The sequence below is a fragment of the Chiloscyllium plagiosum genome, unplaced genomic scaffold, assembly GCF_037043375.1.
Source record: "Chiloscyllium plagiosum isolate Xiang-an unplaced genomic scaffold, Cpla_swu_hap1 HiC_scaffold_8, whole genome shotgun sequence".
Taxonomy (NCBI): domain Eukaryota; kingdom Metazoa; phylum Chordata; class Chondrichthyes; order Orectolobiformes; family Hemiscylliidae; genus Chiloscyllium; species Chiloscyllium plagiosum.
This window is the reverse complement of record NW_028270146.1, coordinates 47825737-47843781: the sequence shown is the minus strand read 5'-3', so window position 1 is coordinate 47843781 and position 18045 is coordinate 47825737. Positions and strand designations below refer to the sequence as shown.

The 18045-nt window shown below is 38.9% G+C and overlaps 1 protein-coding gene across 2 annotated transcripts; it reads right to left on the bottom strand.

The window, feature by feature from the left end:
* Window positions 1-1034: 1034 nt before the first annotated feature.
* LOC122553536 (protein LBH) lies at window positions 1035-16605 on the bottom strand. Of its 2 annotated transcripts, none has more exons than XM_043697469.2 (4): window positions 16244-16605; window positions 15440-15527; window positions 12953-13160; window positions 1035-4666 (listed from the first exon to the last, which is right to left on the bottom strand). In XM_043697469.2, exons 2-4 carry the CDS (start codon window positions 15524-15526, stop codon window positions 4578-4580), a joined length of 384 nt encoding a protein of 127 aa, XP_043553404.1. In that variant the 5' UTR covers window position 15527; window positions 16244-16605; the 3' UTR covers window positions 1035-4577. The 2 variants fall into 2 exon arrangements, with proteins under 2 accessions (XP_043553404.1, XP_043553405.1); XM_043697470.2 differs by lacking the exon at window positions 16244-16605 and adding an exon at window positions 16131-16185.
* Window positions 16606-18045: the final 1440 nt, after the last annotated feature.

The following is an 18045-nucleotide window of genomic DNA, read 5'->3' as shown; positions in this document are numbered from 1 at the left end:
TCCTGAGCCCAGTCAAAAGTCACAGCTCATTTTCACTTTTGTGCTCATTCACAGATCCTGTTCTCTCTGCACTCATGACAATCAATGCACTATGTTCCTAGATATTATTAGATCTCATGTTGTCAACCAACTCCCAATAGTTCCAGCCTTCAGCTCCCACAAGTGCTGCCAGATACAACTATTGCCTTCACAAAATTATGTCAGACAGCACAAATGAGTGGTAAAATATCCCCAATCTTATACCAAACTGATTGCTACAATATCCTAATTTCACCTAAAAATCTCTAAAATCTCAAGCTAGCTGCTGACTCCCAAGTTCTTCCAAAGCTCAACTTTTCCCCTGAGTGCTGCAACTCCTGACTGCTTAATTTCCTTCTGAATCCAGTACAAGGAGTTCACTTTCACCTAAACTTTCCAGTTTCTGCCTCTGGCCATTCGATCCAATATAGCATCTTGGGCCTCCACGTTATCTGTGTTTCCTTGTGCAGCTTTCAGTTTCTCTTATCTTCTGTCATCCACCGGCTTTGCAGAGTTTATCACTGCCCAGTCAAAGAATTTCACTCAGCTAGTGCCTATTGTCTGATGTCTTGGTGTCTTGCCTAGAGATTTACAAACTAATCTGATTAATAAAACATTAGGTATCAGGAGGTATAAACAAAAATAAAGACTCAGAATCTCACCAGGAGTAGCGATGGCTGCAGGAACAAATCAGAAATAAACAATAAGATAAAGAAGTGCCAACTAAAGAATTGAAGCTTAGGAAAGAACAGTTATAAGACTGTTTTCCCATATGAACAGTGCCATTAGAATGCAGCTAATACTCTATATTTTAATGTAATATTTAAGCAGTACTAAAATCATCTGTTATCTCAGTTATTTGAAACTTTTAACCATATTACTTTACTGAGTTAATACATTTTTAAAGAGCATTTCTCAGATATCAAGAAGCATATTTGTTTATAATGAGAGTTTTCTAGTTAACTTTTAAATAATGTGTCCAATCCACAAGTAAGAAAATAAAATTCAAGACAAAATTTTCTAATTTGTTTTATTTTGAAACCATACGCACAAAACATTGTGTGGTAATTACAGCTCAGCAGAGTATCAGATACGTTGTTGAATTGTAGAAACAAGAAAGTGGCACATACACTTCTTGCTAAACAAACTACTAGAAACAAAGTTAGACTTGTTTTTTTTCAAGTACAGCATCACAAATGTGCACATCTATTATAAATGCTGGTACTGAATTAAAAATAGTCACGTAATTGAGGACTGAGTTATGTGTTCTGTTGCTGTATGAGGTTCTATTGCTATAGCACAAAAATGGCATGTATAGAGTTCTCACTAAAGTGAGTATTTTGGAAACAGCTAATGATTGAAACAGTGCCCCATTTTTGGATGCTAATATAATTTCAAATAATGCATGGTGGGAGACTATCCAATCATTCAGAATCCCTGCCCTTCTCCCGTTATCAGGCTAACATGGTGTATTTTAAAGAATGCAAATGGAAATCAACTACTGGGAAAATTAATGTACATGGTTTAATAGGACAGCAGGCATTTCACAGATGTTTTCACCACCAAAGAGTTACAATTTATATATTTGATATTTACATCATCTTTTTCTTTGTGTATTTATGAACTTGGTGGTTACTGCCAGCTAAAGCCCTGCCCAACAAAGGCGGGTGTTCTCAGTTGGTCAGCAAGAATGAAGTAACTTTTGCACTTCACGGACAATCTGCCCTTTTAGCAAGGTACATTCATTCATGCATCCACCACTAAGGCCAAACATTGAGAAGCAGGCTGCAAGGAATGTCAGCCTGCCATAATGACTGCTGACATTTAGCAAAAGGAAGCACACTACAGATGTCACAAGTTACGTTCATATTGTTACACACGTGGAAAATGAACCCAACAATTATGAAAGAGTCATGGTTAGATTTTATTCGGAGGTATAATAAATTGAAAGTATTCAAATCACTGACGTTGATGTAAAGGATTAAAGAATTGAAAGCAGCAATGTGACAATGTAAACTCAGAATGCACCTAAGGATATGTTAAATTCTATCAGAAATCATTAAAAGGACATCGCCACCGTGATGTAAGGATGGAATCAGAAGTCTGGTACAAATATAGCCATCATATAAATCGGCAGTGGACGCAAACATTCTGGTGTAATTCTGCATTGTCAAATGTGCAGCAGAGATCAGCACTTCTGCCCATCAGCTGGTCAGATACTGAAGCTCCATCAGAAATAATGGAGTCAGTCAACATACATACTTTTTATGGATTCATGCACCATTTTGGCACATTGAAACAAATCCCAGTAGAGATAGGGGGAGGAATTTCACTGTAGCACCTAGCTACAGCAGAGTAGAAACAGATGGAATTTAAAAGAAAAAAGGCTAAAAGGTCCAAAATTTAAATGTATTTCTCTCCCAGTAGGGAAACTGACATTGTAAAAGCTGCTGGACTCCATTTCAGTCAGGATTTAGTCGAGGAATGCAACAAGAGAAGGATGGATGCAAAATTCCCATATCCTACTTCCCAAAGGATTTCTAATCCCAAGGTGCAAGTCATCAAGAGCTGACAGGACAAGTGTTCACCTGAAGCAGCCTCTCCCCTACCATCCCTCTCAAATTGTGTCATTTTCCTGTTCAGAAGGCACAAGAATTTTGGACCTAAAACATTTCAAGGAAATCTTCAACCCAAACTTATACAGTAACAGGTAACACTGGTCTTCACATTCCAAATTTCAGAATTGGAATCAAAACATAAGTGGATAAGTCAATTGGAGGTGAATGTTATGTAACACAACACAATTTTCCTCTGGTACAGAGTTCATTTCATTGTCTTCTCTGTGTATTGACTAATGAGCATTGAACAGTGGGAATTTTAAACCTTTCTAATTTAATTCTCAGTAAATGTTAGACATGCATGCTAACTCAAATAAGTTGTGGGTTGAATGCCACTAACACCAATTATATTCTTGGTTGTTATATTGCTGCATTGAACATCTGTGGTCTTGGTTAAATCAATTTCCATTATCCTTGCCAATATAATCAAATCAACTCTAAGTGCCAAAAGGAGTTGTATAGTAGGGAATAGCTATTTTCTTTCTTTCTAACCAAAATATCCAAATAATTTTTTTTTAAGAACTAGAGGATTGCTTTGGAAATTTCCACATTCTTTATATTTTCAGTGGCAATTTTGACATGGAAATGTGATGCTGGGTTTCTGAATATAGGAGATTGAATTCCAAATGAACACATTATCTACGAGACATTCATGAGTACACAAACAGGGTGGGTAGCTTCCTCACTGGCATTACGTTTTGAATTTTTAAACTGATACAATGCAATTGATAACATAGCACCATAGCAGTGCTCCCGTAACATGGTCATTGCTATCAGTTCAATTCAGTGTTGCTCAAATTAGGCACCTTTATCACTGTTTAATGATTACACAATTTCCAAGAGACTATGTCCTTACAGTACTTAATATCCTCAGAATGTCTTCAAAGTATTCTCCTATATTTGATACCATCTCATTATCCAATGTCCTAGCATCTTTTATAATTAAATATAGTCTAAAAGTAGAGGGATGAAAATCTGTTCACCTTTTCATCTTTGTTCTAGAAATAAGTAATAAACTTACACTTTTAATTGCAGTAATGATGCAGAAGGCTGGATGATTTTGATTTCAAAATGAACCGTATCATTAACATAAGAGACACTTTCCATATAAAATATCACAAATAATATATGATGGGCTTCAGGTACAGTTTAGACATAGTGCTCTTCAGCATGCCCTTGTATTACTTTTCCTCTGCTATTTCAATGCTATTCATTTCTCCTGTTGCCTGGGAACAGACAGTACTGTCTCAACTTGCAAATGGAAAAAGGTTTAGAATAACAAGACCTCAAACTTGGGTTTTTCTCAAATTGCTAATTAATTTCTGACCACATGATCTTAGGCTGATAAATCACAGTGTTTAACCATTGTAACTTTCCAGAACCTGGCTACCAGATCGCCTCTGGCATTCCAAAACTCAAAATCCATCCATGGTGTTTACACCTAAGTGAACAATACTAGTTTGTTTTCTGATGACAGAATATGTTTGGTCTGCCTTTTCTTATACTTGTTTCACATTTACACTAATATGAGTGGAACACTAATGAATACTTGCTAAATGAACATTTTACTCCAATTTAATATCTGGATCAGGTCCAGTGATTGACATAGAAGAACAGGAAGAGTAAAAACAGCTACTATAGGTGTAGCTTTATAGGCAACTAAAGACATTGCTGATCAAATATGAACATAATGGTTAAATGTATACTTAATGTCAGGGGTTTTCAGACATAGACAATAGATAAACAATAAACACTATCTCTATGTAACATCAACCACCATATACATAAATAATGTCAGAAATTCAAGTAACTGCAAAACATTCAGATGAAGCCTTTTGACAAACAAGTCTTTTGACTCAAAATCCCTTTCGAGGTTCTCTACCAGGTTCCAGTCTGTGACCAAACATTCACAGTGGGGTTCCAGTTGGGTCAGGTCAGCTTTTAGCTGTCGTCATTTGAGTTTTCTGATGTTCTTTGATCAGAATAGTCTATTTCAATTTCAGGAATTACATTGGGTTGTGATGATATATCTAGAATGAAAAGGATTAATATTATTCGCTTTCTAACTCAACAGTCAGATACTTATAATAATCAGACAGACAATTATTGAATGAATGATCCACAGTTATCCAAGCTTTTTCTTATGACTAAAATAAAACCAAGTAATTTATTATATAATACATCAATTAGTGAAAAAGACACTATTTGTTACATTCATAGAAACAAACTTTACATATTATAAATTTTCTTACAGAAAATTTGCAATCTAACATTTTAACAGACTTATGACAAACATGGGGTTAATATCTATCTTGTAAGGGTCACTAGGGCTGATTCAACTGGTTTAATTTATTAAGTGGCATTGTCCTTTTATCATTACTCCATCTGTTTCCCTCATGTTCAGAACTAATATGAGGAAGATTCATCCTGTAAACATGTCACAAAAAGAACAGTCATTAACATATGTTTATTTTACCAAAACAACAAATCCCTATTCCAATGAAGATGTATTTATTAGTTTAAGTTTGTATAACCATTATTTCTACTCTCATTTTCATAAATTATTTTTGTTTCTTTTCTATTGTGTTGCTGTTGAACTCAAGCAGGAAGCAACTTCTTCTTAGCATTTTTTGAGTTAGATATAAAGAGATAGGAAGGAAAAGTCAACAATTAGTATGCTCCAAAATAGCCATATTATAGAGAAATTCCTTAGTTGTACTGCTCCTCCTTTTGGCTGAGATGAGAAGCTCATTGGGCCCCAACTCCATCATAGTATCAGAGGGGGTAAGGTTCACAGATGATTGCACAATATTCCACACCAATTGAAACTCCTGATATAGAATAGATTCATGCCCACCTGCAGCAAGACCTGGGCAGCATTCATATTTTGGTGGATTGAAGAGTAATACGAGGGAGAATCTGAGTATCACTACAATTTTGAATATTTCATCATCAACTTCCTGCAGGGGTTACCATTAATCAACCAAATTATTTAATGAAGAGTATAGGAGGACATGCCAGGAACAGCACCAGGCATACCTAAACATGAAACAATAACAGAAATTGCTAGAGTAACTCAGCAGGTCTGGCAGCACCTGTGGATTTGACAGCACATTTGACATTTTGAGTCTGGTGACTCTTCATCAAATAAAGAATCACTAGAATTGAAATGCTAACACTGCTTTCTTCCTTCATACACTGCCAGACCTGCTGAATTTCTCTAGCAATTTCTGTTTTTGTTTCAGATCTTCAGTACCCACAGTTTGTTGTTTTATTATACCTAAGCATGACCTGATGAAGTTACAACCCAGACCTATTTGCATGCTAAACATCTGAAGCAAATAAAAGCATAGAATAGCTGAAGCAGGAGCTGTTCTGCAATGCATCATCTTGATCTGGAATTATGTTATCATTCCTTTAGTGTCATTGAGTCAAAGTTCTAAACTGCCTCCATTACAACATTGTGAATGGTCCTACACCAAATGAAATGTTTAGGAGTTCAAGAAGGACACTCACCACCATCTTCTCAAGGACAACTAGGATGGGAAATAAATGCTGGCCTAGCCAGTGATGTTCACATCCTCTGAAGGCATAATAAATGTAAAGAAGTATTGTTGCTACAAAATGAAATCACAGGCTGAGAATTATGTAGTAAGTTACTCATTTTTTGATTCCTCACAACCTCTCCACCATCTACAAGTTACAAATCAGAATTATGATGGAATGTGCTCCACTTGCCTGAATAAGTCGAGCTGCAACAATACTTATGAAGCATTCACTTGGTCTACTGTCAATACATCAGTAGCAGTGAGTACCACCTACGATAGGTGCAGGAAGCCTCCTTCAACAGCATAATGCAGAACTGCGACTCCATCACTGAGAAGAATCGGGTAATAGATGCATGACAGCCCTAACACCTGCCACATGCCACCCTGACATGGAACTGCATCACTATTCCTACCGTGGTTTGTGGTTTTCTATACATTCATTGGCATAGAATATACAACAGAGAATTGGGTTCTTGTTGCGACAGATGTCATGAATTTAGCAACACTGACTATTTGTACAGTTACAATATCACAGGCTTACATGTAATGTTTGTATTCTGTGCCTACTGATGTTAGGCGAAGTTAAAAATCACACAACACTAGGTTATAATCCAACAGGTTTATTTGAAAGTACAAGCTTTCAACGCACTACCCTTTCATCAGGTAGCTGCGGAGCATGATCATATAACAAAGAATTTATAGTAAACGATCAGTGTCATGCACTGTAATGATATATTGAACAGCAATCTAGATTTGTTCAATATGCCGTTTCACTTGCATGACACTGAGATCTTTTGCTATAAATTCTGTGTTATGATCCTGCTCCACAGCTACCTGATGAAAGAGTAGTGCGCTGAAAGCTAGTGCTTCCAAATAAACCTGTTGGACTATAACCTGGTGTTATGTAATTTTTAACTTTGTCCACCCTAGTCCAACACCAGCACCTCTGCATGATGTTAGATGCACATAGCTGATTGACTGAAAACACTAATCTGACTCCATTACAGGGAGAGTGTCATTGAAGTCAAGGCAGATGCCTTCATACAGAATATTACATGTCATAATGTCAGGTAACAATCTTAAAGATGCAAAGCTATCTGCTCTGCAAATCAAAGCCACAATTGCAATGATTCATTCACTAAGCTGACAGGCAAAAAACTGAAAAGGCAGCACTTTGGGTGAACCTATGTCACATAGATACTTCAATAATCAATAACTGTATTCAACTCTTTCGGTATTGAAACTTAACTATCACTAGAGTGCAGTCTTATCACTCCAAGTAATTGATCACAAGGCCAAAAGACTCAGGGGCAAAAGTAGGCCATTCAGCCCAGTGGGTGTGCTCTGCCATTCAATGAGATCATGGCTGATCTGTTAGTTGTTTTTTTTTTAACTTTTCCTTTCTGTTCTTTTTTATCTCTCTCTTTTTCTATCTCATTTTACATTGTATTCACTCATTCTAATTTGCACATCCTTCCCAGTCCTTGTGCTGTTAATTTCACAATCCTTCAATCAAGTTGGTTAAGGAGATAGACAGTTGCTTGGCCTTTACTCAGGTCCCAGAGGCTTCATTTCCCTCAGTTGTTATCAGCTTGCCATTTCAACCTGCAGCATAAAAAATTAAAAGTCTAGACATACAAAGGCAAACCTAACTTAAAGCAAATGCAGTTACATTCACTCCAACTGCAAATTGGAGCCCATTATGTGGTAAAACTGTAATGCAATGCAATGTTTCTTCACACCAGTAGTCTATCTCAATGTTATTCTCAGTGAAAATATTATCAGCAATTATAATATACATGTGCTGTAACATTATTAAAAAGTGTAAAATACAGCAGAGACAATTGGCCTGAGTGTCTTTGCTATAGGGAGTGAAAAAGAGTCAGCTGGGTCTACTAATCCTCATCAAATCCAATAATAGTTTGTGAAAAGTGCATGTATATACATGTCAGGTGAAAATAGAATCTAGTCTGCTAATCTTTATTCTCTATCTAAGGCCAAATGCAGAATGAAGAACAACACCTTAGAGACTGTGCCTGCAGTGCTTTCCTTGGCATAGTTCAAGAGAAGATTGGGAGATAATAGGAGAAAATTCACATGTGGAATTTGAAGTTGATGAAATAAAATTGCATATGATTATCAATCTTTATGATGCCCTCAACTATACCAGACAGCTCCTAAATATCTCTTATTTGTAACTTTCTTCTTCTGATCAAAATTTTGGGTAGTGTTTAGTGGATGCACTGGGATTCTGGCTGGTGAGTATGAGAGCCCCATCTCCCCTTTGAGAGAAGGTCCATCAAATCAGGCAGTCATCAGCCAATCTGTGACTGATATCTCTACTGAACAGCAGGCCGCCAGAGAGGCATTGTCAGATCCCTGACTCCTTCATGAGTGCTAACAGCGATGTTGCAGAGGAGCTGGGAGAGGGGCAGTCAGCTGCAGGTCAATGGGTGGTTCTCAGTCTCCTCCACTTTCCGATTCCTTGATTAAGAACTGGATGCCTTCATCCCTCTCCCATCTCCCCTCCCTGAAAGATTGCAAGCAATTCCACACTGGTTTGCTTGACATGCTCCCTGCACAGTGAGCACCACTGCCCACCCCTACAGCTTTTTAAGACCCATGGGCACTAACCTTAATTGGTGCCGGGGGAATGGCTATCCACAATCCCTCCTAGCCCATGCTTAATCAAGAGAGTGGCAGAAAGGCTGTGGGGTTCCCACTCACTACCTTCTCACTGATTAACTGCCACCTCAAAACCAAATGCACCATGGGGGCAAACATACAAATCAACAACAGTTTAGGAACAGAGTAGGCTATTCGTTCCTGTTCTCTCATTCAATGAAATCCTGGCTGATCTCTCTGTGTTCCAAACTCTATAATCCCATCTATCCCCAATAACATTTGATTCCCTTCTCTAACATAAATCCATCTACCTCTGCTTAAAACTGCCTTGAAAATATTTATTGTTCCAGCCTTCACCAACTTCTGAGACAGAGTTCCAAAGTTGCACAACCCTCTGAGAAAAAAAGACTCCCCCTGTTTAAAATGGTGGCCTGTAAATATAAACCTGTGCCCCCTAGTTCTGGGCACTCATAAGTATAAACACCATTTCCATGTTCACCTCATCATTTTATAAACTTCAATCAAATCAGCCCTCACTCTTCTAGAGTTGATTGAAAACAAACCTGAAATGGCCAATTCTTCATCATAGCCTGCTCAACTAGTAAACATCCTCTGAACCACCTCCTGTAAACTGAAAGTTTGCATCATATTCGAGATGTTGTCTCATCAATACTCTGTTTACCTGATGCAGAACAATGTTACTTATATACTCGGTACTCAGTATAATAACCAATAGCATTCATGATTTGGAGGAGCAATGCTCTGAAAGCTAGTGTGCTTCCAATTAAACCTGTTGGACTATAACCTGGTGTTGTGTGATTTTTAACCCAATAGCATTCAATTAGCCTTCTAAATCACTTGTAGTGTTTACATATTAACTGTTTTCACTCATGCTCTAGAACACCTAGAAACCTTGGCATCTGAGCATCCTGCAATCATTCACTGTTTTAATAATACTGCTTTTATTCTTCCAGACAAAGAGAACAACTTCACATTTTCACACATTACACTCCATCCACCAATATTTTTGCTTACTCATTTAACTTATCTACATCAATCTCCATCCTTGAAATGTCCTCTTCACAACATTCTTGTGACACCTGCAATTGTTGCCACTATGCCTTTGATCATTTCATCCAAGTCATTGATCTAAATTGTAAAAAGTTGAGGGCTCAGCACAAATGCCTCTGGGACCCCATTGATATTTCCTGCCAATCTAAATAAGATCCATTTATGCACATTCACTTGTTTAGCCAGCATATCTTCTAAACATGTTATTATCTTACTCCTATATTGTGAGCCCTTTACATGCAATCTCGTCAAATGTCTCCTGGAAGTCCAAATACAGTATGTCTACAGGCTGTTTATACACAGCACATGTTACTTCTTCAAAGAATTCAAATCAATTGGTTAAACAATTCCCCTTTCACAAAACCATGCTGACCCTTCCAAACTACCTCATGTTTTTCCAAGTGACCAGTTTTAGCATGCTTAATAATTGATCTAGCACCTATCTATGTCAGACACCAATCTAACAGACCTATAGATTATTGTTTTTAGCCTTCTTGAATAAAGAATTATATTTGATATTTTTCCAGTAATATAGAACATTTCCAAAATCTAAAGAATTTTGGAAAATTAACACCAAATTATCTATAACCTCATTAGCCAGCTCTTTTAAGACCCTATAATGAGGTTCATCAAGACCTGGAGATTTATCAACCTACAGCTCCATCAGTTTGCTCACTACTGTATCTCTAGTCATTATAATTTCACCAAGTTCCTTTGTTCCTTCAAACTTCTGATTCATAGGTGCTGATATGATTTTTGATAATCCCATTTCTCACCTTCCAGAGGACTAATGTTTACTTGTTCTTTTCCTTTTTAGATTCCTGCAGAGATTCTGCTATCTATTATTGTTTCTAGCTAGGTTTCTGTCATGCTCATATTTGTCCTGATTAAGACTTTAGTCATTATCTGCTGTAATTTATATTCTGACTAATCACTTGATCTGTAACTCACATTTGTGCAATTATATGCTTTTCCTTAAGTGTGAAGCTCTCTTTAATTTTTTTAGGTAACCATGGATGGTGGGTCCAACTGTAAAAATGTTTTCTTTGTCTTTATAGTACTTTGAGTACTTTTAAATATCCCTTTAAATGTCTGCCACTGCTTCTCTACCACTCTATTGCCTAGCCTAATATTCCAAAGTCCTTCAGCTAGCTCAGCTTTCATGCCCACTTAGTTGCTCTTATTGAGGTTTAGGATACTAGACTTAAGATCACTTTTCTCCATTTCAATATGGACGTAACATTCAGTTATATTATGATCCCTGCTACCGAGAGGTGCCTTTACTCTGAGATTATTAATTAAGCCTGTCACATTGCACAATAGGAAGGCTATATAGCCTGTAATCTGGTCAGTTCCACAATGTGGCACTCTAAGAAACTATCCTAAAAGCATTTTATGAATTTCTCAATAAGGTTACTATTACCAAATGAATTTTTATTTGTAGTCTGAAATCACCCATAATTATTGTTAGCCATTTATTACAGCATTCAATATTTCTTCTTGAGTACTTATTCATATTTTATGGTTACTGTTTAGCTTTGCCTGTAGATCACTCCTCCTAGTGAATTCTTTCACTTACTATTCTTCACCTCTATCCAAACTGATTCTAAATTCTGATCTCCTAAACAAAGCTTATCTCAAATTAGTATGCACCAATAGCATATCTGATTTTGAGGGCTTACCCTCTGCTTTTACCTTGCTTTCTATTCTTTGTTAAAGTCGTGCATCCCTCAGTATTCAAAACCCAAACCTTCTCATCCTGCAGCCATGTCCTTGAAAAGGTTGAAAGAACATAATGCAGGTTCACAGCTCTTTGAAGTGGAGTCACAGATAGATAGGATTGTGAAGGCGTTTGGTATGCTTTTGTTTATTGGTCAGAGTATTGAGTACAGGAGTTGGGAGGTCATGTTGCGGCTGTACAGGATGTTGGTTAGGCCACTGTTGGAATATTGCTTGCAATTCTGGTCTCCTTCCTATTGAAAAGATATTGTGAAACTTGAAAGGGTTCAGAAAAGATTTACAAGGATGTTGCCAGGGTTGGAGGATTTGAGCTGTCGGGAGAGGTTGAATAGGCTAGGGCTATTTTCCCTGGAGCATCGGAGGCTGAGGGATGACCTAATAGAGGTTTATAAAATAATGAGAGGCATGGATATGATGGATAGACAAAGTCTTTTCCCTGGGATCGGGGAGTCCAGAACTACAGGGCATAGGTTCAGGGTGAGAGAGGAAAGATATAAAAGAGACTTTAGGGACAACTTTTTCACTCAGAAGGTGATATGTGTATGGAATGAGCTGCCAGGGGAAGTGGTGGAGCCTGGTACAATTGCAATATTTAAAAGACATCTGGATGGGTATATGAATAGGAAGGGTTTGGAGAGATATGGGCTGGGTGCTGGCAGGTGGGACTAGACTGGGTTGGGATATCTGGTTGGATGGACTAGTTGGATTGAAGGGTCTGTTTCCGTGCTGTACATCTCTATGAGTCTAGTTCATTGTATACTATCAATTCATTTACTTTGTTATGACCATCATGGGAATTTAAATATAGAGCCTTTCAATTTTTATTATCTTTATAGCACCCAGTCTAGACCGCTGGCATATTTTTACATTATTTTTCTCTCTGCCTCTTCTTGCCATTCTCTGACTTTTATTTTCCACAATAACATTTTCCACAATAATATTTTGCTTCCTTAACTTTAACCCATGTGTCTTTGTTTATCCACACTTTGTTCCTCATATCTCCAACCTCTCAAGTTCTTGCTCAGTTTAAAGCCCTCACTACTTGCAGTTTCTGATAATGACAATTGAAATGATTAAATACGCCTTTGTATTTTAGGTTTATAGGATACCTTTACTTGAAGCAATAACTGAGAAAGTCATTAGCGCATGTACTTTCAAATTGAAAAGAAAGGTACACCTTGAAACCTAATTTAAGAACAAAATTTATACAGATGCATGGAAGCATGGCTTCTTCATTCAGGTCAGCAGAACAATTCTCATGTGTGGCATTTTTTGGTATTATTTACTCTTAAAAGTAAACATTGGTAATCAATAAAGAAATGCCCATTTTACCTTCTTCCTCTTCCTCGGGTATTTTTGGTTTGAATGTTAATTCACTTTGGTGATGCTCCTCATCCTCTAACACATTCATTTCATCAGGAGGCCATCGGAGCTCTCCACTCTCCACCTCACCAGTCTCAGTTGGTTCAACCACAATTGATGGCAGCCTTTTTGTCATCTTAGGAAATCTTTCAGATTTTTCTTGGGGATCAGGAAATATCTGTTATAAACATAAACTATTATTTACCATCAATACTTTCCTTTCTTTTACTTTTAAAATTTTCATCCAAAAATAAATTAATTAATACATTCAAACTGATTGTTTTTAATAAGGATATGTAATCTATGCTTCTCCTCTAGTTTTGTCCACATACAGGGTCTTGTCAGGCTATCTACTTTTTACAGTTGAAACAACCAGTGCTGACCTGCTCTAACCTTTGACCACTCAGAAGCATGAAATGCATCATTCCAATTTTTCTTCACTCTGTAGTAAAGGAATTGAAGAGAATGGAGAAAGCTCTTTTGACATTTGTACAAGCTCTATATTGCTATTTTAATGCACTTTTACACCAAATGCAGATATTTATAAAAATTTAAGTTCCATCCTTATTGAAGAGAAAAATAGCTAGATTACTGGTGATCAATAAAAAGCCTAAACATAGACTATATCTGTATATGGAAGATTGGTGACCAGACCACAACCATGGATCTTACCGTAAAACATTTTGTTATGTAATAGAAAAGAATGTTCAGCAGATTTAGACTAGTTTGCGTTTCCGACTTGACCAGTGCTCAGTGCTTGTACGCTGCGTAGCTTTAATTAGTTAAATTCCAACAGTCGCCATGCAATCTTGGGGTGGGTAAGGCTGGTGTCTTTTCAATCTATGCCCAAACTCATTAGACTTCTATAAGATATATGTATGTCTATGGGGCACAAATGTGAGTTCTACACTGAACAAAGATAAAATACACTGTGTGGTCTTCTCAGTAGCTTAGATTAAAAACAAGTGAGTGCCATTCCCTAAATTATAATCTCCCTTCTGCCCTCAGCATGTTCTTTACAACCTTATTGAAAACTGTTCTTGCACACTGAAAGCTGTTTGTCTTTGCCCTCCCATATGCCATTATGGACATGGCCAATATAGTTGATGTTCTCAACTGTTCCCTTAAGTTCACAGTTAATGCCCTTGTTCCAAGAAAACATTCACCATCATCTTGTAGATCCAGTTTGTCTCACATAGCCTTCATTGTCAGATTTTTCTTGATTATATTTAACTTTACCAATTAAAGCATTAGTCAATAATCATTCCAATAAGGAAAGGTAATTTAAAACTCCCTATCCCTAATACAGGTACCAGTCACTTTCTTAAATTCATCCTTGCTCCAACAGATGCATGACTTTAATGGACTTCTACATCACTGGGAGAGACCATCTGCTCCTTCCTCTACCCACCCGCCCTCCTCACTGAGCTTAATCCCCTCTGTCTCATCACCAGCCCAGTTTTGATCCCTGGTGTCTATCTAATTTGTATACAAGTCCTCTCTGGTGTCTTCTCCAATTTCATTTCACCCATGATACCTAATTCCCATTTGCACTCAATTCCTAGTCACACCAACTACTCTTCATGGCCTGCCTTTTGATTATGTAAATTGTTTCCTCTTTGAGCACTGTTCATCTATTTTTTTTTAAATTGTCACCACCCCTACTCATAATTAAAAAAGAAACTTCCTCGCTTTGCTTGTCACTAAACAAACCTTCAACTTGCCCTTGTGCTCTGGGATCCTAGATTGTGTTATCAGCTCCTGGACTGCAGCAAACCTCTCCCACATTCCCTGTTTGAATCACTCCAACAGAGTTCTCAACCCTCCTGCTCGCTCCAAAATAGGCATCCCAGCCTGAAAGGCAGAAATCGCCTTCTCCGTGACTGTAACTATTGTGCATCATCTCTCCTTGACCTCGCTGCTGCCTTTGACATATCGAACGCGTGGCTCTCTTAACGCCCCCAGCTTTCTGATTCATTTAATGACTGAAGCCATTCAATCTTGCCTGGTTGGTGAGTAACCTCCAGTGAAGTTGTAGAGCTGAGCTTTGCTGCCTGGTTCTGGGCAGAACCGAAAACGGCCATCGGTAACAAGTGTGTCAGTATTCCCCTTTATCACGAGGAAGATGTCAAACATTCAGGCCAAATATAGTTCCCGTTTACAGATGAGAAAGTTGTCATTCTTTGTTTCATACACCTACAGTGCAGCGATAAAATGTACGCTGCTAAAATGAATCTTCGCACAATTTGTCTGGTGACAAGAGCAAAAATAAACTCAACGAGGAGCAGAGGCGATTAGCTGCGTGTGCTAGCAACCAGCCGACACTTCGCTAGCTGCTATACAAGCCGCTGTGTAGAACGGGAGAGTGGGAAATCGGGAGAAGCAATGTAAAGTTAAAAGAATGTTATATTTACTGATCGCCCTGTTCCCTCAGACACACACACACACACACAGTACCTGAAAGGGGAGTTTTCCCTCTTCTGGTGTCTGGTTTAAAGTAAAATCCTCCATTACAGGCTCACAGCTGCTCATCACTTCCGTCATTCTGAAAGACAGACAGAGAGCACGGACCGAGTTAGCTTCATCCAGCTCCTTCCCTGAGTCCGCCTTCATTCCATTGGCAATGTTCATTAAGCCGCCGATTAACGTGGCTGCAATGGGGGGGGCTTTCAAATGATAAAGGAAGTTACCCAATAAACATTTCTTTAAAAACAAACCATACAAACATTGCCCCAAAGTGCTCCATCAATAGCTGGTGAAAACCAGGGGTGAGGAACGCTGTCCTTTAGTCAGGAAGCCAGCCGGGTGGGTTCCATGCGAGACACTGCTCCTGAACAAGGTGAGGACATTGTGGAGAGAGCCTGGAGCCCCTCAGACATCTTCACCAGCTTCCTTCTCCCTCCCCGGATTAAACCCACCCCATACATTCCAACAAAAGGCCAAACCTCGGCGGTACACACATCTGCCCGAAATAAAACGCTTTTCCCAAACTACATACTCCCTGATGGCTGGTGTCGATGCTCGCTTTGAAATGACGCCGGGCGGCAGTTTGTCGCCATTCTAACAGCCAGGAAGCTGCCCGTCGATTCCGATCAGTCAGTGGTTTGTTTTGTACCCGATGGTGGTGAGAAGAAAGCAAAATGTTTACCTTTAAAAGGGCCTCCTGGCGCCCGGTAATCCTCCTGCTCCACACCCCATTGCTGGTGGAGACAGTGCAACGCGATGGGGACAAGCAGTGAAAAACACCGGCACGATTCTTACCTTCAGAGAATAAATACACCTGGGGGATGCACGCAGTTTGCGCCTGTTCTGGTATCGGAGGTATGTGGTGTGCTTGTTTGTTGGAGCTGGATTTGTGCCGAACAAGTCTCCGTTTTTTGAGGGGTGACAGCTTTATAGTAGCTGCAGGCGACTGCCACTGACAGGACCTGGCGAGTGTCAGGCGCCCCAATAATAACGACAAGCAATTGTCCAGGCAGCCACAGGGTGAGAGAGAGAGAGAGAGAGAGAAAGAGGGAGGCTTTCTCAGCACATCCACATCATCAGTGTGCAGGCATGAGCAGAGACAGAAACACCACTGGAGTCAGTGCGAGTCGGTCAGCAAAGCAGCTCCCACCCAGCAATGTGCTGGGAGCAGACTGTAGGCAGAGGGCTGTCTATACCATGTATGGTGCGGAGAGACAGACAAAAGGGGGGAGAAAAAAACCCAGCTTGTCTGCTCTCTAAAAATCACAATCAAATGATGGACACGCTATAAATACACACACATTCTTGGTCGTGTTTTAATTATCTAGCAACGAGTTGTTTGAAAGGATTTTGCATCCCTCTTATTCAAAATCGGGTGCACCTTGCTTTAATGTAAAATTGAAAACCAATTATGTATCTAGGAGATGGGCCGCAGCAGCACTCTGAAGTTTTCGATGACGTTAATATATGATCAGCTACTTTCTGACAAACAGTCCTGTCTGATATTTAAACACAGCTGCCTGTTCTACTGACTAGAAAAAGGGGTTCTGATTAAGCTCCGGCCATGTCTTGTTTCCCGGTATGCTCCTTGCAGTGGCTTTGGTTTTTATAAATGATCCGTCCAATAAAGCCACAATGACATCTCTCCTCAGAAACCAAACAGAAATCCCTCCGGTCTCTGAAGAGGTTAAAATCTCAATCGAGAGCGCCGGTTGTGACGTTTCATTGCACATCTCTCCAGATTTGCCCTTTTTAAAGTTTAAAATATTCACAACTTTAAGGATTAAACCGGCACAGCGAGGAAATCAATTTGAGAGTAACATTCATCATGTCATTATTTAACTAACACCAGCATGTCAGCGCGAATTCCCACAGAAATATGAACTGATCAGATTCCTGTAAGACTAAATTAAAACAAATGAAAGTGGCGAGATATAAATTGTGTTTCAGACCGAAGTGATTGCATTGCATTTTTTTTTCAAAAACGCATTTATATATCCCAGATTTCATGAGGAGATTGGTAACGTAAAAATGGGATCTTTGTGCATGAACACAGCCAAGGTAAACACAAGGGATTATTTTCAGTTTTGTGCTGTACCATCCAGATTATCTTCATGAAATCCTAGGTAACCGTTTTCAATTCTAGACACCTCTGGGACAGGTAGGGCTTGAACCCGGACCCCTGGCCCAGTCCAGTTCTGGATGGTTACCTTTCCGAAAGACCGGCAATAGTGTTTCAAACAAGGGTGAGACGTTTAATGTTCAAGATCGGGGAGATACATCAAAGAACTGAAGTTTTCGTCAGAGCGAAGGTAGGTTGCCGTCTTTAAACGATGGGATTCGAATATTGCTCATGTCTCATTTTTATTTTGTTGTTAATGGTAACATTGTTTCAAGGACATGCAGCTGTGTTTTCCGCTGGGACTATTACTTCAGCATGTGTTGGCATCGTTGTTAATGCCGGAAACCTGGCCAATGCAGTGCTCAGTTATACTCACCACACTCCTCAGATAATGAAGCAGTCTGAGACCGCATGCAGCAAGATCCGGACTTATGTTTAGGCTTGAGGTGATAGCTGGCAACTGACAATGATGCCA